Below are 24,215 nucleotides of genomic sequence, written 5' to 3'. Positions count from 1 at the left end.
CATAAACCACATGTAATTTTTAGTTTCAGATCTTTTACTCAATACAATTTCAATATCATATATCGAGGAAAAAAAGTGAGTAGAGAAAAAAAAATGCATACGCACGCTGACAGCCCAGGGGGTCGTTTTGGCTGAGTCCATAGTAACCCTCATTACAGTCGTCGCAGCGCAAGCCTTTGACGTTAGCTTTGCAGCGACATTGTCCAGTGATCATGCCCATGTCTGGGTCAGTATGACTGTCACACACGCCTCCCTGCATTGAGCCCACCGGATCACAGTCGCAGGCTGGCGGTCACACAAAGAATGGAATGTAGAAGTCAAAGTTAAAAAAAAAATGATGGATGTGATTACAGTCATCCATCACTCAAATCTTTTTTTTTTTGTAATTTGTTCAATTTGGTTGATGTTTTGGGGTTCACACAAGGATGAATAATCTTATTCTCACAACATAAATTCCATGCTTGACTCACCAACACAAACCTGTGGGTCTCTAATATCCCTATTGGGGTCTTGATAGTAGAAAGGTTTGCACATCTCACAGTTGCGTCCCATGGTGTTATGCAAACAGTCATCACACACTCCTCCGCTGATGTTGCCCGTGGCCAAATACACCGCCATGTCAAAGTGACACTGACTTGAGTGGCCGTTGCAGTTACACTCTGTAGAATACAGAAAACAACCCATTACTGCTATCCCACATTCACAAAAATGTGGCTCTCAATAGCCTGAAACAACCATCTGCACCAACCTAACCAAACCAAAATCTCGGATTTGCACTTACAGTGGACCCATAAAATGCCAAATGCCTCTAAGACTGTAAAATGCATCATCACCCTTCCACTGTTACATTATGAGGTTATCTTTGTTGCGAATGGGTATGAGTTTATTTGTGTGCAGCTACCTCGACAGGTGTGTGGGTTTTGCGCCTCGGCCGGTCTCCATGGCAGGTCATGGTGAAAATCTTGGCAACGTTCACAGTTCAGCCCCTCCGTGTTGTGTTTGCAAACACACCGACCGTGGATCTGACAGGATTGAAAACTTGTGACTGTCAGATGCAGGTAAGAAGAATAAGTCGAACATGGCTTGACGATCTTGATCTTATCCCTAACAAGAAATCAAAACTACTACCAAGTAAAAATCAAAAGAATTGTACTCAAATGAGGACAGGACGATCTAAAATACGTCCATCCATTTCGATGGACTGCAAAATAATAAGGTGAAAGACATGACTATTCAACTCAAATTCTGTAGAAGGCAGTAATGTGCATTGTTTAGTGTGAGCCAACAGCCGCGCTGATGATGTTTCTCACTGAGTCAACTAGATCTGATTTTTTTAATGTGGAAACTTGCTACCTACCTTCCTAACTACCTAAAAGCACAGTGTAGCCATCCATCCATTTTCTAATCTTTCTATCCTCATGAGAGTCGCGGAGCTGGAGCCCATCCCAGCTGTCTTCGGGTGAGGTAAACCCTGAACTGGCTGCCAGCCAATCGCAGGGCACAGATAGACGAACAACCGTTCTGACTCACAATCACACCGAGGGACAATTTAAAGTGTTCAATCAGCTTGCCATGCATGTTTTTGGAATGTGGGAGGAAACCGGAGTACCCGGAGAAAACCCACGCAGGCCCGGGGAGAACATGCAAACTCCACACAGAGAGGCCGGAGCTGGAATCGAACCCGGTACCTCTGCACTGTGAAGCCGACGTGTTAACCACTGGACTACCGGGCCGCCCCTATACTAATAATGTCAGCTCAAATGAAATGGTTAACTGTCTTTTGAATTGTATTGAATCGATGAGACAATAGAGGAAAGAGATGCTAATTTGGGGTCATGTTGACTTCTTAAACATTGTTCCAAAAGTTTGATCTTATAAAAACTGTTCTGTGTTCAGCACACAAACTAACTAACTAACTAACTAAAGAACTCAGCAACAATTGGCAACCAGGGCACCAAAAACAAATCTTGACAGACGTAACAAAAGGAAAATTGAAATCCCACCATGCCGTTCGCTCGTGCATCAACTCCTGGCACTGGGGCGCACTCGGAGGCGTGTCCGTAACAGAAGCAGCTTCCTCTGACGACCAGCTCGTAGATGGCATAGTAATATTTTTGGAGGACGTCGGAGCGTCTGTCTAGAAGGTCGTCTCCCAGAGTGTTCAATTTTGTGAAATTAATGCGCAGGTTGGTGATACGCAGGAGCTCTAGCAGAGATAAAGATAGAACATTGTTTAGGGGCAAAAACAAGTATACTGTACCTTAGGGTAAAACCAGTTTGTCAAAACAATGGATGTTACTAAATGTTACATGCTAAGAGATTGTTGTTAGGCTACCTTGAATATCCAGGCTGTAGGGGTCTTTCACATGAATGGCAGGATCCAACACTTTATAAATGACCTTGAGAGAAAGAAAAATAGGACAAGAGAGAATTTAACTCATTTGTGAGCTAAGAATAGCACCTATGCTCATAAAAAGATTAACATGGCTCTAACAATATTGTAGGGAGCGCCAGGATAATACACACATGCTAAATAGATTCAAAGGTCTTGCTAACTCCAAACAAGACGGCACTCCTGCCAGGTACTTTTGTCATTGAGAATGTGTAAATTGATCAAAAACCTCTCAGTTATATCAACTTCCATGACGATTATTTACAGTGGTCGTTAATCACACCGCCACCTTGAGACACAACTCATATTCAAGGCTTCGGTATTCAACCGAATTGCAAATGTGCTATATTTTCAAATCCAAAGTCGTTCGGCTTGTTTAAATTTCTGAATAATGACCGAGGCGATGCAGTCCCAACATCTTACCTCCCCATTAGTGGAGGGCTCAATGTCGGAGTAGCGTTCCTCGCAGATAATGTCGTTGATGTGGTGCAGGCCATTAGAGGGGATACCGTGAAAGGTCTTGGTGCAGTTTGAGGCAAAGTAGCGGTAGGGGCGCCACGTGCGTCCAAAATCAGCAGAACGCTCAATGATCATAGCTGCAGGGCGGAAAGTCTGCAGAAGAAAAGAGACAACATTTTTAATTTGCCTGCACACTTTTAATTCCTCAGGGTGAAACTGATATTTCACATTCATTTATGTATCTATTATGTCAGAGCTAGCAAATTACAGCCTGGGAGCCAGAGGAGGCCCTCGCAAGTCCCTGACTGGCCCTCAAAGAGATCACGAAGTTTGCTTTGTGGGTTTAGTATTACATTTTCAATTACGTTCTATAAATTGTTTTGCGAAAAAAAAATCACATTTTCTTCCACAAAAAAAATTTTGGTTGGGGCCACTCCAAATCCCTTTCATTTTCCATGTTTTATAACCTTTAATGAGTTGTTTTTGTTTTTCTTTTGATTTTTTAGACAAAAGTGTTATCAGGGGAGAATTTTCCATCCATCGATCCATTTTCTGATCCGCTTGATCCTCACTAGGGTCGCGGGGGGTGCTGGAGCCTATCCCTGCTGTCTCCGGGCAGTAGGCGGGGGACACCCTGAACCGATTGCCAGCCAGTCACAGGACACACAGGGATGAATAACTATCCACGCTCACAATCACACCCAGAGACAATTTAGAGTGTTCCATTAGCCTTCCATGCATGTTTTAGGAATGTGGGAGGAGACCGGAGCACCCGGAGAAAACCCACGCAGGCACATGGAGAACATGCAAACTCCACTGGAGTCGGACCCTGTACCTCTGCACTGTGAGGTCGACGCGCTAATCACTCGACCACCAGGCCGCCCAGGTAGAATTTCATGCCACAAATTTTTTTTAAATCCTGTCATGTTTTGTTTGCTGTCATCGTTTTTTTGCTATTTTTGTTCCTTGTGATTTCCAGGACTTTGTTGAAGTACTTTGAGTTAGTGTTTTTCCAGTGTACTACTATTTGCATTTTTGTTAAATATATTTTGGTCAATCCACCCTGCTCCTCCTTGCCTCCCCGTTTTTTAGGGGTCCTCCTCCAACTACCACCACGCAAAACATGACAATAATAAAAACAAGAAGAAATAAACCAAGGGCGGCCCGGTAGTCCAGTGGTTAGCACGTCGGCTTCACAGTACAGAGGTACCGGGTTCGATTCCAGCTCCGGCCTCCCTGTGTGGAGGTTGCATGTTCTCCCCGGGCCTGCGTGGGTTTTCTCCGGGTGCTCCGGTTTCCTCCCACATTCCCAAAACATGCGTGGCAGGCTAATTGAACACACTAAATTGTCCCTAGGTGTGAGTGTGAGTGCGAATGGTTGTTCGTTTCTGTGTGCCCTGCGATTGGCTGGCAACCGATTCAGGGTGTCCCCCGCCTACTGCCCGAAGACAGCTGGGATAGGCTCCAGCAACCCCCCGCGACCCTAGTGAGGATCAAGCGGCTCGGAAGATGAATGAATGAATGAATGAATGAAATAAACCATTACTATGCACAGGAGTAATTTACTGGCAGTGGAACATCAAATAAAAGCTAATAAAATAAAGTAATTCCCGCAAGAATATGTACCTTGAACTTCATAATGAGATGCGTGAAGTGGAATTCTGCCTCCAGGTTTAGTCGAATGCTGACATTTTCCTCTCCTGTGGAGGAAACAACTGTCAAAAGTACATCACTGTGGGGCAAACGGAAATGCCCTTGCAGGCAAGTCTTACTACTACGAAGGGATTACAGGAAGTACTGAAGACACAATTTGAGACCATCATTTTCAATACGCCCCGTACTCGAATTAGTGAAACTGTACACACACCGTTAGCAGACTGCCACCAAGTGTTGTCTCCGTTGCTGTCCACGAGGTAGATCACGTTCTCGATGCGATGGCTGTTTCTGTGCCGGTTCGGGTGATAGGGATGCTGGGAGTTACACTCGAAACATTTGTCAGACTCCTGTTGAGATGGGGAAAAGCACATAGACAGTCTGAGTAAATGCTGAGGTCTATTGTCAACTATAGATGTGAAAGAAATAAAGCAGGCGTCCCCAAACTACGGCCCGCGGGCACATTTGACCCGGCCCTCTAACCCTCCGGTTGTCCTCGTGTAGAAATGACCCGTCACTGTGTTAAAAACGCCCTAAAACCCCCCTAAATATTTTTTTTAACTTGAAATGTTATGACTTTTCCTGGATTGTCCCCAACTGCAGAAAAAATGAAATGTTGTTTTTATTCACATTTCCATGGAAGCTGTACAAAAAAAAAGTACAAAGGTGGTCTTCGGGGCAAAATGACCCATGACGCAAATAGGGTTGAAATCAAGATCACAAAGTTATTTACACACCATAGAATGTTTCAGTGTTTGAGTTGTGTCTCAGATCAATTAGTAGAACACGTGAACAAGACGGTAGCAGACAAAAACAAGACAAGATGGGTGGCGTTCTCGTAGATGGCAGAACTCTTTTTTTTGTGGATTTCAAGGGGGTATAAAGAGAGAGAGTTGTTTAGTTATTATTTATTTCCTGTTTTTTCTGTGAAGAACTCAGAGAGGGTTATTTAGTTATTATTTATTTCATTAATAGTGTTATTAATTGTTTCCTGACTTTTTTCTGTAAAGAACCTGGAAAGGGTTATTTGGTTATGTGTGGCTTTCTGGGAAACAATATTTTTTTTAAGCTCCCATACGATCGTTGATGTTACAAACTGACACCGGCCCCCCATCAGAGAAGGGAAAAGTTATGTGGCCCTCACAGGAAAAAGTTTGGGGACCCCTGAAATAAAGCATACATAATGACATTGATTCACTAATCTAAATGTTACAAATGACAAAGCAATGTAATTCCATTTCAATACACACTCCTTTGCAAGTGTGTATCAATAGAAGAGGCCATGGGAAAGACACAAGGACTCTGAAGAAAAGTGTGCGTGGCAAACGTTTACAATAAACAGAGGTGCCAGGCAGGAAAGCGCAGGTGAATGAAGTTGACATGCAAGTGGAAAGGCTTCTTGGCAGTTGGAGACAAAGAATGGGCCTGCGGAGAGCAAGGGGCATGGTGAGGTGGGCAGTAAAGGGGTGCGTTTGGAGAGCGGGGCCATGAAGAGGGGAGCTGAGCCAATGAGGCTGGTACAGTGAAACGCTGGAATCAAGCCAAGAGTTTCTTAATTAGGTTGGTGTCAGGAGCGATTAGGCTGAGAACACGACTGGGAAAGAAGCTAAGGTTTAATGGCATTGCTTTGCACGTACAACGAATGTGGCTGGTGTCCGACAATGCTGCGTTTTGCATGACACAGTACAAATGGCATGGTTGGGATATGCGTCATGGCAATGTAGAACAGACAAAACCATAAAAGTGGATGTCAAAAGATCAGAATCAGGCCTTTTCCCAATGTCGATAAAAATATAATATTTGGCAATTGAATTATGCAGCGTAAATTGTATAACTACAGCATAAAAACATTCATACTGTATCTGTTGTATATTATGGGGAACTGACATTTCATTTGTGCCCCCCCTTGTTTGCAATTTCTTTTTTCTTCTTTTCGTTTCCTGTGAGCACTTTTAATGTAACCACTATTGCTACTATGCTAATCGCCAGTCCATATGTGTGGGTGTTCTTTTTTAAGTCAAGTCAAGTCAAGTCAACAGTATTTATAGAGCACTTTCAAACATGAAAAATGTTGAAAATGGCCTCCTCTCCTTGTTGATGCAATGTTACTAGTTTTTGGGGTCTCCTGAAAAACGATGACTTGGGACGCACAAGGATTCCGCCCTGTGCCAGTGATGTGCCTGATAGGGGTGTGTCGATTACTAAATAAGGAAAATAGTTGCAACTGGTAACAATTGGAATAATGTGGAGGTTACGCTACGCTCATGGGCATGCAGGTTGCTTCATGTGCTCAATGAATGTAAAAAAGTAATTTTTGAAACTGTGACAAACTTTTTTTTTTAAATTTCAACAGAAGCATGCAAAGTGTTCAAGAACTAATTTGTTGTCTCTGTTGAGTGCTCCATCTATCTTTTCCGTAGATGTGTAATCTCTTTCAGTTTTATCTGTCAATGCATTGGAACGATCGGAGTGCCTCAAATAAATGTCCCTAGCAGGACTGAGAAAGTACTTGAATTTGAATAAGAGTAGATGTGCTACATAGGGTGTGTGGCTTGAAATCTCTGCCGCTCTCTTGCTCTCTCTCTTGTGCTTGCGCTCTACTCTGAACTCTTTTTCATCCCAAATTAGTCAAGGCTGGTCAGCTTTCTGTTGCAACAAGACACTGATGTAAGTCGAATGTTAATTTGAAAAGCGTTACAGAATAAATCCCCACGATATCAGCTCATTTCAATTCTGGCGACATTTCCTTAGTTTATAATACATCTTATTGCCTATCTCGGGTGATAATGGACTCTGCAAACCACTGTGCTGCCCTCTTCCTGACCTGACTTAACCTGAAATATACATAAGAGATTAAGTGAACTGAGCTGCTTCACCCTGAAGTGTCAACTGCATGCGCCACATGCAGAGATTCGCATACTAATGTGTAATTTGACTTTGTAATGAAGTACTGCCTCCATTAGTGAAATTACAACAAAATAAATGACTACTTGTTTTTTTATCGAACTCTAAGCTCCAGCTTCCACAAATTGTAGCACCTTGCACAACCCGCACAGTCGATGGGGACGTGGTGAACAATACTTCATTTACTTGAGCTTGGACAGCCCTCTCAAAACTTGCTGAATTCAACGAGGCTATAAAAAATTTTTGTTTTTAATTCTTGATCTTTGAGACATTTTGAGTGAAGCATCTATTTTTGGCACCCATTTTCTTCCTTGCCTTCGAGGCCTCTTTAAAGGTCATCAGTACAACTGGATTTACAACAGCCCCTGAAATGCACCACCTCTCCTCGGATACAACCATGGAATCTGATCTTACGGGGGAGAGGAAATCATTCATGACAAGCTGTTGTGACACACACATGATTAATGAACTCCTGGACATTTTAACACTGAGAGTTAAGGTAGATGTTGACAAAGGTCCACACCTGGATTTATGGTGTGACAGGTTGTTGCCATATCCTGACCCCCTAGAGTCGTGGAGGGCCTCCTGAATCAGGGTCTCATGTCAACCTTGCTCACCTGGAGGCATGGAGCTGCAAGTATGTACTTGTGGTGCAAACAGATGTATGTAAACAGCGCGCCCGTGATGAAACACGTCAAGCGTCATTTAGAGAAAGAAACAACAAAACAAAAGCCGCACAGTGGATGAGCTCAAGAAGACGTATTGTTTAATTTTTATCCACGTATGATCGAGAGAAAAAAAAGCGTTACTTGAACCATGTGTGTCGGGGGAAAAAATGCAACAAGCCAGGATGAGAAGTTTGAAGGAACCCATTTGAAATGAATCAATGGAGAAATGGACATCTCATCATTCTTTATCATAGAAGATTTCACTGCGCAGATTGAGCCTGCCAATTTTTATTTTATATACGTTTCTGTAGGTGAGCGTCTACAAAATGTTCCTCTCTCGAATGTGGTCACAACAATGCAAATGTTGTATAGGGGGAATAAGTCAATCAATTGCAGAGATGGCAAAAGTAAAAAAAGGGCAAAACGTGTGTACCAATGGGTGAAGCTGAACTAAAAGCCTTCATGTGATTTGTCTGTATGTTTGTGTAACACATACTGAAAGGTTGAGCAGGTGGAGGCCTCGCTCATGCAAACCAATAAAAAAATAAAAAGAATGAAGATGGACAAATGGAGATGGATAAAAAAATGGAAAACAAAAGAACCAGCATATGAAATTTGCTTTGCTTTGACACTACACTTGATGAAAGAAAATGATGTTAAGGATCTATGAAACAAACATAAATATTAAGTAACCTGAAGATGGCTGACAATGCAGTAGTGCTCTGGACCGTGGAGTCCACAAGTGGAGGTGGCACTTAGGTTCACAGCCCGCCCAATCAAAAGGTTTCCCGTGGCAGGGTAGCAGCTGCCGTCTGTGCAGCCGTGCGGGCTTGATGGCAGCTCTTGTGCTGACACACTTGAGGCTGGAGATAGAAGACCATGAGTGAAATTAAATACAAAGCATCTCTTGGAAACGTGCTCCAAACACTTCATTTGACAATTTAGAGTGTTTCTATACAAAGGTTCCATCAATTCATTGTTAAATTTAGATGGAATTAAGATAAGATAAGATATCCTTCATTTGTCCCAGACTCCTATGAGCTTTTTCTAACTGGTCCATTGAATAATAACAAAATGGCGGCACCATGTTAGCAGTGGTAGAGATTGTATGTGACCTTTAACAATTTCGTTAAATGTGTTGTATGAAGGCAGATAGCGCGCCGACCACCTGGTCGACCAGCTTGGAGTCGCTTCCCAGACGAAACTTGAGATTTGGTTCAGTTGGGTGTATATACTGTCTCATACATTCTCTTTTGTTTTGTTGTTCTACTTCTTACTTTCGTAACTTTGCTGCTGTGAATTGTGAATTTCTCCATTGTGAGACTAATAAAGGTTTTCTTCTTCTTCTTCTCTTAATAGATTTTCATGTTCGGGGGTTGATGAGACAAAGAAAGGGAACAAATAGACAAGTTGGACAATGGGTTTTGGGTCTTCCGGGCCTGGCAGTGAAAATGCATTCTTGTTTTTTGGTACGATCGTACGATCAAAATGTAATGTTGAAATACATTTTGAAATACTGTTTAACTGAGTTGAAAGAGCGTGGACAATGTCTTTAATGTTGGCCATGGGCTGACATTCTAGATTGTAATTGTTTTAATGGACGTTAGTGTGAAACAGCTCTTCTTCCCCCCTTTACTTTGATCCATGTGAATACTCTCTCTGCACCACTGAATCCCAGGTCTCATCAGCATGAGGGCGCAGCACCGTACATTTTGGTAACTCATGGCAGAACTAAATGGTGAGGTGCCCGGGTTGCAGAATTACTGTGTAAACAGCAAACGAGAAGACAGCTGAGTGAGGTTGACAGTGATGTATGGGGTCTTTTTAACATGTTGATCGACAGAAAAACAACAGACCTGCAACAAGTTGAGGCTAGCTAGCAAAGATGGGGACGGATCAAAGCGTATTGTTGAACTTACACTTGACAAAAAAATAAATACATCGGCAGCGTACAAGGCGGATCGGAAAATGAATGAATGAATGAATGAATATATTAAAGCTATCGTTCAAAACAGGTTTTTCAGAGAAACGGCAAGGTGTACAGTACATACTCGGTATGTGCGATATGACCTTCAAATAAATCCCCTGGGTTTCAACAAAAAACAGGTTTCGGATTTTAAAATTTTCCCACCATGCTTAAAAATAAAACCTATGAAATGACAATGACATTGTTCAGATTGAGTTTTGATTTTTATGTAATTTCCCATTGTGGGGTGTGCTCTATTTCCGCTTATACCAAAGGAGCTTTGAAACATTTTTTTACTCAGAATTAACTTCAGCTTCCACAGCAAGAAAACTGATTTTTTCCTCAGCTAATGTCAGAATAAGACTACCCTTTGGTCAAATCATTTATGTATACACAATCCCTCATAATTTTAAACGTTTAACAATTTAACATAATAAAATTAGCTTTAATTCTGCATGGCTCAGTTGGTGCATATGTCTGTAATGCCACACTGGTCTCCTGCTCCCTGGCAGTATTTCCTCATGTACAGTTCTACAAGTTAAAAATATGATTTTGGGAAGCATATACCTCAGGTCAAAATTTTCCAAGATGTTGATAGATCGCCACGTGTGCATTGTATAATTTGACACCGTGGTTGTGGGAATGTTAAGCGCAATTGACTCTGTGATTTCGTTTGTTAAGATGGCAACACGGATTGTGCTTTTGTAAACTACCTCCAATGTCTCTAAAAGAAAACTGATTCATTTGAGTATGATGTTGCCAAGGCCTCAGAAAGCAAAACAGTCGAAACACAAAGTCAAGGTCATGCTGATCCCATTAATCCATGTGAGCAAAAACATCCATTGTGGGTTTTTGCTACAAGGTCAGACGATCAACCAGCACATCTACAAAGACATTCTATGGCATTTGCTTCATTCGGTTCACAAGAAGATGCAAGTCTTGTGGCAGGACAACTTCTGGCTGCTTCATCAGGACAGCACAAACTCATAATGCCTTCAGCATCCGACAGTTCCTGGCTGAGAAGAACATCGCTGTGCTGGAGCAACCGCTCTACTCAACCAAGCTGGTGCTGGGTGATCTTTTCCCTCCTCCCCCACCCTTCTTTTCCACGCTCAAATGGGTCATGCTGCGGGAGCTGTCGAGGATCCTGGAAGAATCTTTCCAGGAGTGCATTAAGGTGTGCCAGAGAAGACTGGAAAAGTGTGTTAGACTCCAGGAAGAATTGTTGTTTGAATTTAAAGTTTATCTTTTGTGACACCAATTCTGGAACTTGACACTCACATATAAAACTACAAACACGCCTAGTGAGAGTGCCAAAGAACTCAAGAAAAGGACCAAGGTATGCCTGTCAGAACAATAAGATCATTGACAGCTGGTTTAAAAGTGTGTTATTAGAGAGTAGGATGAGGCGATACCACGCGCACGCACATAGACACCAAAAAGAAGAATGACAGATAAACGCATCCCGAAGCATCCAATTTCCCACCGACTTACGGCACTATGGCAGGAATGTAGAGACAGGATGGAAAATGTTATTCATTAACGGAAACATTCCAGCTGTGAGTGTGGCCCGTCAATGGATGCCAGCACACCTTTAAGAACCTCTTTGCAACACTTTCTTTGCAGGTAAGCTTGCAGGAATGTAAACACTCGTGAAGTCAGCCAGCAATTCGTTCAATAGTTTACAAGAGTCGTGCGATGAGCCATCAATTCTGAAATTGAAAATTTTTATTGATTCGTATGCTGTAAATGATTCATGAGATCCTACAGTACTGGTAAGTTTGAAGCCATTTGCACATTGGCATACAGGGAATATATCCAGTAGTATCAAGGGTCCATTGCTTCTTACATGCACAGAAAAGGTAAAAAGCAATACCAGACACAAACAGTGTACCTCACTGATGCATACATTGTTTATAATCAACAATGATTTTTTTTTTTTTAAAACTACATTACAACCTCTCACAGTCGCCAAACTCACATCGTAAATCTGCTTTCCATTGTTAATTGTCTCGACTGACGAAAACAGTGGATTTATACTTGAGTTGTCTGCAGATCATTTTTGTGTGCAAAACACACATTTTTATTTCAATCCCATTTAGATTTTGTCCGCCACTATTTTATAACTTAACATCATCCAATTTGGCTGATCGACACCACTAAAGAGACATAAGCCACAGACTCAAGGCTATCTTAAATTCTTGGGCAGCCTGCTACCAAAACAACATCTGCTATCTCGACCTTCCCCTGATGAAAATATGCACGGAAGCTAGTCCCCCACCATTACCCCCTCCCTCATACATTCCCTTGATTCACCGTCTTCATTGTTTATGTCTTGTGACCTGTTGTAACTGTCATATGCTTATGCAGGAGTTTTTTTGCCTCACTCAAATTATCCTCAAAATGAGGGTAGTTCGAGCGTGGGTTTTTTCTCCATCTCTCCCTCCCCTGTGGTTTCTTTCTAACCTTCGGGTTGAGTGAACGCTGGCGCGTTTTAGCTGCCGCTGCTCAACCCGTATTGTTTTGTGTTTTTTTTTATTATTGTTAAGTGTCCTTGGGTGTCTTGAAAGGAGCTTATAAATAAAATGTATTATTATTATTATTATAAATTCAGGCTACTGGTACCTGATGATAAATAATGAGGGACACATTGTACACCACGCATTTCTAATTTTAACCCTTTTGTGCGCCAATAATGATAATCTGTACCATGATAACATGGTAGGTGGCCCACTGTAGTGACCGCTGTACCTGAAAGAGTTAATAAAGACACCAATCTGACAGAAGAAGCGTGAATTCTACTCACCCAGCATGAAGAGTATCAGATACAAAGCCATGGTGGTCATCGGCACCAGTGGACATGCAAAGAGCAGATAAACGATCTGGATCTGACAACAAACAGACAGAAACAAATGCATTTTACCTTATGGTAACAATATCAATGCAATCTCAGGTTTTGGATGCAGCACAGGATCCCCTTGGAAATGTTATTGATTTATACGAATGGTAGAAGTTGTACTTTCACTGCTGCCAAGATACCTACTTGGTGACGATTCATTAATTATTTACTGAAATAGACTAAACAAGGGCCTGCACAGCAATAATTACGAAAACCGCAAAACTGTTTTCAGGATCTGCACCAGAATATTTTTTTTGTAAGGCAAGGCAAGGTTGTTTTCTTAATAGAGCACATTTCGCACAAAAGGCAACTCAATGTGCTTCACACAAGCAAAGGCACAACACCTCAAGCAAGAGTTAACCCAACAGTTAACGACATTCGGATGCAAGGCAGAGAAAACAAAAGTCCTGTTAGCGCAGAGAGATTAGCGCAACATTTAAACATAATCACAGAAAAACTTTAAATCAATTTCAAGGTACAGTGCAGAAATAAAAATAGGTTTTTAAAATAATTCAAAGAAAAATAATTAGAAATTGTTGAGAGGATCTTAATTGAAGGTACAGATTTTTTTTTACAGCATTTAAAATCTGGGCTGACTTTGCTTCTGATGGCAGCTTTTTCCATTTGTGTGCAGTGTCACAGCTACATGCAGCTTCATCATCTTTACTTTGAATTCTTTCAGATTTAACGGAGGAACTCAGACCTGCAAGTCGTCTTGAACCGACGAAGTAAAGTCTTAGAGCCTGAGCTACGGCTGCCCCATTCATAACAACAAAAATTGTGTTTTAATACTTTGCGTAGTAGTCTTAGGATTATTGCACTACTAGCTACTATTTGGGCTGATCCAATTAGGTACAGTACAGCCAACCCACGTGAATGTTGTTACGTTATTGTCATTCCAGGTGCATTGCTCCAATTTCATCTGGGATGAGGACAAGCAAAGGAGCTGCAACCTTATTATTGCTGTCTTAGGTTAGATAGCTTTCAAGGTCGTTTACAAAAATGCTGAAGATTAGTTTGTTGTGAAATTGCTGGAGTGCTCAAAAGGAGTGCTCAAATTGTGTTCACTTTGGCCATCTGGCGCAAGATATCATTGTGGGGATGACTCCATTCTCTCTCTGGTTTCGGAACATGCATGAATGTAGTGAAAGATCATCAACAAGTGTTATGTTTTGGGTCAAATTTCTTTTTTAACCCAGTGATTGTGATAAAACATAAAAATGGCAGCTTTTCATATTTTTTTTTTGGTTGTCATGCCCTGCATTGAAGTGTAGTGCATCTTGGCTGAGTTATGAGCAAAGGGCCTCTTGTGTGCATAGGCTCTGCAAACACAGGGGCGTCCGCGCTGAATGGGACGGAATATGAGTGCGCATGTGTGGAAACACAAATTGACAGGCGAGAACAAGCATGTTTCACGCCACACACTAACGTGACCTCTAAGCCAAATAATTGTGGTGACAGGAATGCCACAGGAAAGAATAAATGACATGAAAGGGAGTTTACTCAAATGGAAGGCCACTTTGTATTGAGATGAATGACTATATATGAGTCCACTGTCAATTATTTGAACATTTTCTTGTCTATAATAACTTGGACTGTTCATATTTACAATTCGAGCATATCCCAATTCCCTGAGCACCACGTAACTATGCCTCCTAGTGGCAGTGAGCGGTATAGCAATGACATTCGATCTGGATCGGACAGAGGTTGCCAGAGGTTACTCATTTTCTGTCCACTGATTTAGCTTACAAAAAGTTCAGTATTTGAGTAGTGATGTGTTCGAGCTCTGACAACAGAATATAGACCAACACAAGTGTTCACTTGTTATATTATCTCATACCAAAATGATTAACAATGGCAGATACTTGACGTCCTGATTTTGTCACCTGATTTTGGTGAGCATCCTGATAAAGATTCAACTACCACAGCTTATTTTCACTGTTTGAGACAAAACCGTGCAACTCCAAGAATCATAATTGCCCCGCCGGTGTCCTGAACCAGGAAGTACCCAGCTTCACTGGCAAATAAACACATTTTGTTTTCCACTTTTGTTGGAATTGGTCGATGGGCTTTGCTTTTCTGGTGACCATTCTAATTATATATGGCCATGAAACAACTAATTAATCAAAACTCTAACACATCTTGCATCATAATGGATATTTATGATGACCAAGAGCACGGATGTGAAGGCCGGTCTGTCAGCGTCCATGAAAAATCAGGTCACTCTCAATGAAGTTACACAAATGCCATCGGCACTACTGCACTCTTGTTACAATTTAACCAACAGTTAGAGTTACAGTTTAGCCCGAGTGGAGCTACAGCAGTGATGCTTCACCGTCAACCCCCAGTCATAGCACAAGAGCATTCAAAAATAAGCGCTGAAACAAATAAAAAAGGCATGATGAGAGCTCCCAAGTCATTCATACTCACGTTTGGTCTCCTCACAATTTAGAAGCATTCACTCAAAAATGTCTTTGAAAGCCAGTCTCTGCTATGTACAGCCCCTGCTGTGTGCGTTTACGCCTGCATGCACATGTGATGCAGCAGAAAGTGTAAAACAAACTTGAGGGTGCTACCGGCGCCGGCGGCGGTGTAAAAACAGAGGGAAAGCCAAAGGCCAATCGGAACTCTCCGAGTGTTCGTTTGTCTCCGCCCTCCGGCTCGCCCTCCCTGGTTTTCTCCGGCCTGCTGCCTCATCACTGGGGCACTGGGGTGAATGGACAGCCATTATTATTCTAATTACACTGTCACTCCGCGGGCCACTGGTTGAAAGAGGGGTACGGTCTCCAGGCTGTTGGAATGCACCACCCCTTTCTTATGGACTCGCAGGGAGAGTGAAGAGGCAAAGGAGGTAGAGAGCAGGCCAGAGAGGCCAGAGAGAGAGCGAGAGCGACAGTGAGAATGACTAGCGAGGAGTGCAACGGACAAAGGGGCGATTTAGACAATGTCCATATATGTACTGTGGAATTTATTTCAAGTATACAGTTATATTTCCCCTGATAAAAATGTTTCCACCTGTCAAGTATATGACTACGCAAGACAACAGGTGGATTGACATTTGAATGACTTGCAAATCTGAAAGAGGCAAATTAACAATATTGATCAACAGAAGTAAGAAAGACATGTTCAGTATATGGACAGATTAGCGTTATAAAAGTTTGGGATTGTTTTTTTTTTTATAATGGTTTTAATTTCATGTTGCCTTTTGTTGTTTAAATGCAATTAGTTTTAATTAGTTTTCAAAGCAAGTTTGTTAGATTTTATTCGTATTGATAATTTTTTTATGCTTCAATTTAGTGGTGCTTTTATTAGTTTTAGTATTAGTTTTTTTTAATACATGGAGTATTCGTGGAGTGAAAGATTAAAAAAAAAAGATAATGTAAGAAAACAAGCTACAATCCCCAAATGAAAGTTGGACCTTCCTCCATCTGTACAGCCAAGATACCAGAATGAATATATTTAAAATGAACCCCAAATGCTCATGTATGACAATTATGAATACAGAAGGCATTTTCGCTACAATTGTAGTTAATTTTATACACATACAGCATAAATTCTGTATTTTGTTATTTCAATGTTTTGAAATTGCTTTTTGAGTTTCTTTTCATGGGGGGGGGGGGGGTGTCATTAACTATAAGGACCTTGGGACAGATCTTTAAGTGAAGTTGCCCTTAAATATCATAATTGACGATGCAGTTAACCAAGTACAGTCCAGTAGAGTACAAATGAAAGAAGAGGGGAAAAAAAGATGAGTTTCCCCATCTGAAAATATATGATGGAGGGAAAACATTTTGTTTTGAAAAAATGCACCTGCTGTGTGTGGTCGTGGCCTTGGCATACACGCGCAGCATGGTCATAATTACAATGTCAAGACGAGCTGGGGCTAACACACCTTGGACCATATCCAGGAACTTTGAAGGCCAAAAGACTTTGACTGGGGGAATAGAAGAGACAACACAAAGAGACGAGCAAAAGAGGAAGTGTACCGGTGTCTGTGTGTGTGGGAGTGGGGAGGGGGTGTGTGCATGCATGTGTGTGATTGGGGCCAGCCAACAAAACAACAAGTGCACGAGAGAACAAAGCAGCTTTTACATTCACTGCGCTCTGCTGATGTGACCTTCGGCCTCTGTCAAAGGAGGAGATGGCGAGGCACAGAGAGCAGAAATTGGAACAAGTCCATAACAGATTGACCAACTTCTGTGGAATGCTCATAAACTCAAAACTTGACAATTATCGGAGTACATTGGATGACGTTGGATTATTATGACTGTATTCAGTCAGTGCGCGCCGCCATCCGGTCAGGTTTAGGATCTTTCGAGTTACAGATTTTTGCTTGGACAATATTTTGAAATGTGTTGTAAGACAAGAAAAAAATTGCCATTGCTTTTCATTAATCGGCGAGTTTCAGCTAAGCCGCCCCTTGCGTGAAGCTGAGGAAAAATAACGGTAATAACGGTAATGGTATAATAAGAAGTAATAGTGGACAAACAATTTTCAGTAATTTTTTTTGTCCGAGACACACCTTCAAACATACAAACAAAATAAAAACATGAGCAAGGACCATGGATGCACTCATTCAATTCATGATTTTGAGAAAATTGTGTTCGTTACGAGATGGACACAAAATGCATTTCAAGACAAGGTACCCCTCTACATCTAACGTTAGCCGATTATTCGCTTTTAGCAATTTGTTTGGCTTTATTTGGCAAAGACGATGTTTTGAATGAACTTTTTGGCTGGCTTTTGTATTTCAAAGCGTGTCCCCGCAGATGTGCCCTGCTTGAACCAACAAGATGACTGCGAACAGAGAGTAGCTAGTTTTACAATAGAGTCAGTGTTGCTAAATTGACAAGACCTTTTCTTAACCCTCCAGCAAGCAATCATTTAAGAAGCAAACAAATTCCTGCTCGCAATTCCATCAGCATCACAAAGTAACAACTGCACCTGACTAACCTAAAAACTGAGCCTGCCAACGGTTGCATCAAGAGGAGATAAGGAGAGCCAGCAGAAAGTTCACGGCGCCTCTGCAAAGTTTGTGTGGAGGCGAGACAAAGCCAAGGAATCTTGGAACTCCAGCCCAAACAATCCCAGGCTCCTGTATAATAAAAACATGATAAGCCTTCCTCTGTGCGCTTGTGCCTGTATGAACTTGTGTACACATAAAAAAAAAAATCAAGGGCTAAGCAACCGCAGCTGGCAGCAATGTAAAGGTAAAGATGTTGTCAAAGAATCCTGAATGGTAGAGGTGCTGTAAAAAGAGGCATGACTAGAAATGGCACCAGATCATTGTGATGACCTCATAGAGGAAGTCTGTGTTACTTATGAAGCAATGTCAACTAAGTCTCCGTGTGTGGCGCACCGAAATAACACAAGGCTTTAAAACTTCAGGAACAAAAACAAAAATGCATCCGCAACCTGATTCTTTGCAGCCATCTATTTCATCTTAGTTCTGCCGACAGGATGCAGCAAAGTACAATTCACGTGCTTCCAAGTGTTCGAGTTAAAAAGTAACCCGCTGCAAGGTGTGTCAAGTCATATCTATCGCTGAGTAAATGACCCAGACAAAGAGCATAAGAACAGTAAAGTGACAGCACTGTGAGACTCTGAATACAGCCCCACAGATCTGAGCGAATTGCAAAGGATGGACGAGTATGTCGCAACATGCAGGGGAAATAAATAGTCTGTAACTTTTTCTACAGTTGCCATCTTGATACCTCTGCCAAGTGTGACTTGCGAAGTGAATCAAATTGCAAGTTAGTTAGTTATTCAGTGCCTGGTCATAGTTATGGTTTCCCTTGGAGGGCTGTTGTGACTTTGTGAACCCATATAAATGTTCTGTGGTCACATTAGACATTAATTCATTCATTTTTCGAACCGCTTTATCCTGACTAGGGTTGTGGGGGGTGCTGGAGCCTACCCTTGCTGTCTTCGGGCAGTAGGCGGGGGCCAACCTTAACTGATTGCCAGCCAATCGCAGGACACACAGAAACTAACAACCATTCACGGCCACACTCACACCTAGGGACAATTTGGAGTGTTCAATCAGCCTGCATGCATGTTTTTGGAATGTTGTAGGAAACCGGAGTATCCGAAGGAAACCTACGCAGGAACGAGGAGAACATGCAAACTCCACACAGTAAGGCCGGAGCTGGAGTTGAACCCGGTACCTCTGCAATGTGAAGTCGACGTGCTAACCACTCGACGACCGGGCCGCCCTCACCTTACAATCAACAACAAAATCACGGAGATCTCATTTTGAAATTCAAAGCCAGTAAAACATTGCTTGTTCATCTATTTTTAATAAACGTAGATGAATGAACTCCATCTTGACAAAGCAGTTAATGCTTATATTGATCCATGTCAAACGGCTGATCTGATTAACATGTAAACACCAGATCGGAATAGATCTCATCACATGTGAATAGGTGACCAGACATCTTTATTTGGAATAATTTCAATCAGAATGAAAAAAAAACCTCTCCATGTGAAGTCCACTGTGAGTGCCAATAAAAATCAATTCAGATTCGACCTTTTTGAATTCTTATTGAGGAGTTTATATGGAGCATTTCCATTCGGTTTGGCAATTCAGATTAATTCTGATCGGACTACATGGCTCCATGACTGTCTTTGAAATGCCTTTTTGTTATACAGTATTGCATTTATTCTATGTCCTTGCGTTAATGGATTCCAGAAACGGAAGTATTTATGTTTTTCCTGTAGATTTGAGTTTTTAAAGCTGCTCAAGGGAATTGAGTTTCAAGTCAAGTCAATTCAAGTCAACAGTATTTATAGAGCACTTTCAAACAGCTATCGCTGCATACAAAGTGCTGTACATGGAACAATTTAACATGCACAATAAACAGCAAGACAAATCGTAATAAAGGCGCTAGAAAGCACCAAACAGTAAAACCAAGAACAAATCTAAGTCATGCTGAGTCAAATGCCAAAGAATACACGTGAGTTTTGAGGAGGGCTTTGAAGATGGGCAGCGAGGAGGCTTGCCGAATGTTCAGTGGGAGGTCATTCCAGAGAGAGGGACCAGCAACAGAAAAGGCTTGATCCCCTCTGAGCCTCAGTTTAGTTCTTGGTACTTCTAATAAAGTCTGGTCCACAGACCTGAGGCGCCGGGCAGGTGTGTAGGGGCGGATGAGCTCAGAGAGGTAAGGTGGCGCGAGATTATTCAGAGATTTGAAAACAAAGAGGAGAATCTTGAAAATAACTCTAAAATGAATGGGGAGCCAGTGAAGGGATACCAGAGTAGGAGTTATGTGCTCCCTCTTACGAGTACCAGTCAAGTGGCGAGCAACGGCATTCTGGACCAGCTGAAGGCGCTTAATGGAGGCCTGGCTGACTCCAAAGTAAAGGGCATTGCAGTAATCGAGCCGGGATGTGACAAAGGCATGAATTACTGTCTCAAAGTGTTCATGTGAGAGGAGAGGTTTTATTTTGGCCAGCTGTCTAAGGTGAAAGAAGCTGGATTTAACAACGGCACCAATTTGCCGATCGAGTATGAAATCACTGTCCAGTTTAAGGCCCAAGTTTGAGACTGTTGACTTAAGATAAGGAGACAGGGGGCCCAAGTCTACAGGATGGAATGTATAAGGGCCACTGGGACCAAACAATATCACCTCCGTCTTCTTTTCGTTGAATTTCAAGAAATTTTGTGCCATCCAGGTTTTGATTTCTTCCAGACAGGATAGGAGTGGCCTTAATGAGAAGGCGTCTTTCTTGCTCAGTGGAACATAGATCTGGCAGGCATCTGCATAGCAGTGCAAGGGAATAGCATGTTTCCTTAAGATGGAACCCAATGGGAGCAGATACAGCGAGAACAGCAGAGGCCCCAGAATTGAGCCCTGTGGAACACCACATGACAGGGGAGCAGTGCGTGACTCAGAGCAGCCAAGGCTGACACAAAAGGTTCTGTCAGCTAGATAGGACCTAAACCACTCAAGAGCACTGCCGCCAATACCCACCAAGTGGTGCAAACGAGTCAGCAGAATACTGTGATCCACTGCATCAAATGCTGCAGTTAAGTCCAATAAAACTAGACACACATGGTCTCCAGAGTCATTTGCCATAATATGAACAAGGGCACACTTGCCTCCAACAATCTCATCCTAATCTTCAATGTTGATCAGTGGATCATCACTGAAGTGAGCTGAAGGAAAGGAGAACACAGCACCAAGTCATGGAACAGATTGTTCACTTTCGACGGCTTTTCCCGAACACAGACACGCACACCTTGGGAAACGGTTCCGCGTTAGTAATGTTCGCGTAACTTAATTTGCACACTAACATGTATATTCACACGACAAGTTAGACTAATAATATTTGTATTTTTTTTCTTCACTAAATATGGTTCAAACATTTGCAGTATTTTGACAGTGCATTACACAAAGAGTCCTTTAAAAATGAATGTGAAAAAGGAAATCAATAAATGAGAGGAAATTACATTTCATAGACGTAGTACAAACAAATCTATTTGTATCATATCTACGTGCGGGCGCCCGAGAGTACTGCAGACACTGTAATTAGTTTGCGCTCATTAACTTGTCACTTCTCTGGGAGCATGGTTTCCAGCCTGGATGAAAGGAGACAAATCTGCAAGAGGAGACACCGACATGAAAAAGGAAGGAATGAATAAGATTTCTATCAGAGAGTATGATTATGAGCATCTCAGCCTGCACACGCAAGCTCACAAGTGACACGTAGAGAGCACAAAAAGGGACAAAACCAAAAGGCAAAAAACACACACATCACCTTTAGGCAATAAGACATTAAAAAAATATATTCTCCCTAATTTGTACCTCTACAAATAGACGATTGAATACTAAGTATACAGGAAAGTACTCTACTGTCAACCCTAACAACAAATACACTTAAATGGGATGTGGAGTGCACGCCCTAAAAGTTCTGAACTCCTGCTCCCATAATGTTGCATTGAGCAGAAACATGCTGGAACACCAATACAGCTAATTCTGTGACTTCACATTGTTCTTCTTTGAACTGCAAGTAATTGAGACTAAATCAACAGCACCGTGGCCAAGTAGTGTGCGCCATGGTGCCTCACGAGTATTTGGTTCAGCAAGATTCAAATATACACAAGTCAATTGACCGCCACCAACTAGCTAGCAGCTACAATATATGCATTGTCACCTTTATCAAATGCTATTTAGTCATTATTTCTTTCGCTTACCGATACTTATTTTTTACATTTGACTAACACTTGACGATAAAAGAAATTCGGCACATCAGGTGCATATTTAGAAATATATACCGTAGCTGTGTGGTCTACACTCAAGTGCGAATGAACCAAGGAAAATAAGTCACTAATCACTCTCTCGTACTCAACAATTGGAAGTTGTGAGCTTCTCGTGGATCCTCTTAACCCTTCAGGTTAGAGTTGATCTCAGCAGCAGGGTGCAGGGCCAGGTCCTTGAGCTGATTAAAGCTAGACTAAGCCCTCCAAAGCCCCTGGGAACATGCACCTCCAAATACACACAAACACGCACACATTGATGCAAACAAAATAGGAAACAAGATAATACCACGAGAATAAAGGCATCAGATTTTCAGAATCAAGATAAAATATTATCATATAACTGAGAGAGTAAAAATGTCATTTGCATCAGAGAATAAAGTCATCATTTTATTAAATACAACAGGTAAAATATATCGGGGAAAAATCTTTCTGAGAAAAAGAATCAACATTAAGGTTAACATTATAAGATGATATAAAATCTGTCAATATAAGAAAAAGTGTTTTTAATGCATATTTTATATTTGCTGGATGAATTCATTTCAGCTGGTGGTGTCAGACGGTTTACATCTGTGTGAGAATTTCAACATCAGATTTGTAAAATAACAACTACAACTCTGATGATTGTTTGACCCCCCCCCCCCCCCCCCCATTTGCACAACATGATACTTTTTCCTCATTTGCATTACAATGTTATACTTTGGACTTTGTGACTTTCTTCTTACCAGTGGGATATCAGGCTGTGTCGAAAAGCTAAGAAAATTAATGTGTTGAATTTAGAGGAATTTATTAAGTTACATCTTCAAACAAAAAATGGACTGGTGTGTATTTGACTCCCATTCTTTTCTGTTCAAGGAGAAAATTTGAGCTTGTCTCTCCATTAATCTGTCGCTAGTAATCTGATAGGAATGTGTGTCCAAAAAAAAGAAAAAGAAAAAAAACTGCCTTGCAGCCACGAGTCAACCACCAAGCAGGTATTCTGCTCACATAAATCATAGTAAATCTCACTTGCCCACTTCAACTCTCATCTCACACATGCCATTATTTGGTCAATACAAAGGTAAAGCGTAGGACATAAGGGCTGTTTGACTGTCCTTTCTCATTTTTGTTTCCAAATTAAAAGGACAGCTCTAAGTCTGACGCACATCCACAAAAATACAAACGACAATCACAATAATTACGAGAACACTGTTGAACATAAAATAAATACCTACCTGAGAGTGTCAATCTTTTTTTTTTTTTTAACCTCTGGTCACAAGTCAATCGCAAGACTTGTAGTACAGACCAGCAGTCATTCCATTTACATTTACACCTGCGAACAATTTTGACTCTTCTATGAACCAAACATGAATGTTTTGGGAGAAGGCTAGATGTCCTGGAGAAAACTCACGCAAGCAAGGAAGTCTGGAGCCCGGAATCCCATGACCTCAGAACTGTGAGGCAAAACTACTAACCACAATAAATAAGGTAGCCTACATTTCGTTCCAAAACAGGTAACACGCATGGCTCCCCAAAAAATGACTAGTAAAATAAATATCAAATAAAGTGTCAGACGAGCCTAATAATATGAACAATAACTCTTGTATTATTTTCATCGGTCATCCTGACATTTTTAAACTTGACAAGTGCCAACTTTAAGCCCAACTGACTTAATGTTGCTCCCACAATTGTATTTTAAAGTAAAGTTTCGAATGTAACCGGCAGCAAGCAAGCGTTATAAGCAGCAGCCCCGCAATGAACGCTAAAACTTCATAAAATTCAAACAAAACAAAACAAAACAAGTAAAATATAATAAGGTTAGAGTTCCATGTAACATTTTACCGACTGTTCGGCGTACAACAAGAGATACAAAATCACCCTTAAATAATCACTGTTACATTCAGTATGGCACTTGAAAATGGGTCATTTTATAGACGGAGATTTTGAATGACGCGTTCATTTTACCCCTCACCTGCTCTTTTCCACGCACCTTGGTCCTGGCTCTCCTCTGTTCACTTCCACACTTGTCCTGGTTA

At 41.5% G+C, this 24,215-nt stretch overlaps 1 protein-coding gene across 2 annotated transcripts in view; it reads right to left on the bottom strand.

The window, feature by feature from the left end:
- Positions 1-24,192, bottom strand: part of lamb2l (laminin, beta 2-like) — a 59,085-nt gene extending 34,893 nt beyond the window's left edge. The window contains exons 1-11 of one of the 2 annotated variants that reach the window (XM_052059392.1): positions 24,170-24,192; positions 12,849-12,930; positions 8,770-8,939; positions 4,719-4,854; positions 4,478-4,551; positions 2,816-3,004; positions 2,336-2,399; positions 2,004-2,206; positions 902-1,022; positions 471-659; positions 106-285 (exon numbers count right to left, since the gene is read on the bottom strand). In XM_052059392.1, coding sequence (XP_051915352.1) covers positions 106-285; positions 471-659; positions 902-1,022; positions 2,004-2,206; positions 2,336-2,399; positions 2,816-3,004; positions 4,478-4,551; positions 4,719-4,854; positions 8,770-8,939; positions 12,849-12,888 — 1,366 coding nt within the window. In that variant the 5' untranslated portion in view covers positions 12,889-12,930; positions 24,170-24,192. Of the gene's footprint in view, positions 1-105; positions 286-470; positions 660-901; positions 1,023-2,003; positions 2,207-2,335; positions 2,400-2,815; positions 3,005-4,477; positions 4,552-4,718; positions 4,855-8,769; positions 8,940-12,848; positions 12,931-15,371; positions 15,538-24,169 lie in introns of those variants that run through there. The other variant, XM_052059391.1, reaches the window with a different exon arrangement.
- Positions 24,193-24,215: the final 23 nt, after the last annotated feature.

Source organism: Hippocampus zosterae, chromosome 2, assembly GCF_025434085.1.
Source record: "Hippocampus zosterae strain Florida chromosome 2, ASM2543408v3, whole genome shotgun sequence".
Lineage (NCBI taxonomy): Eukaryota > Metazoa > Chordata > Actinopteri > Syngnathiformes > Syngnathidae > Hippocampus > Hippocampus zosterae.
Note: the sequence above shows the minus strand (reverse complement) of the source record. Positions and strands in the feature narration are given on the sequence as shown.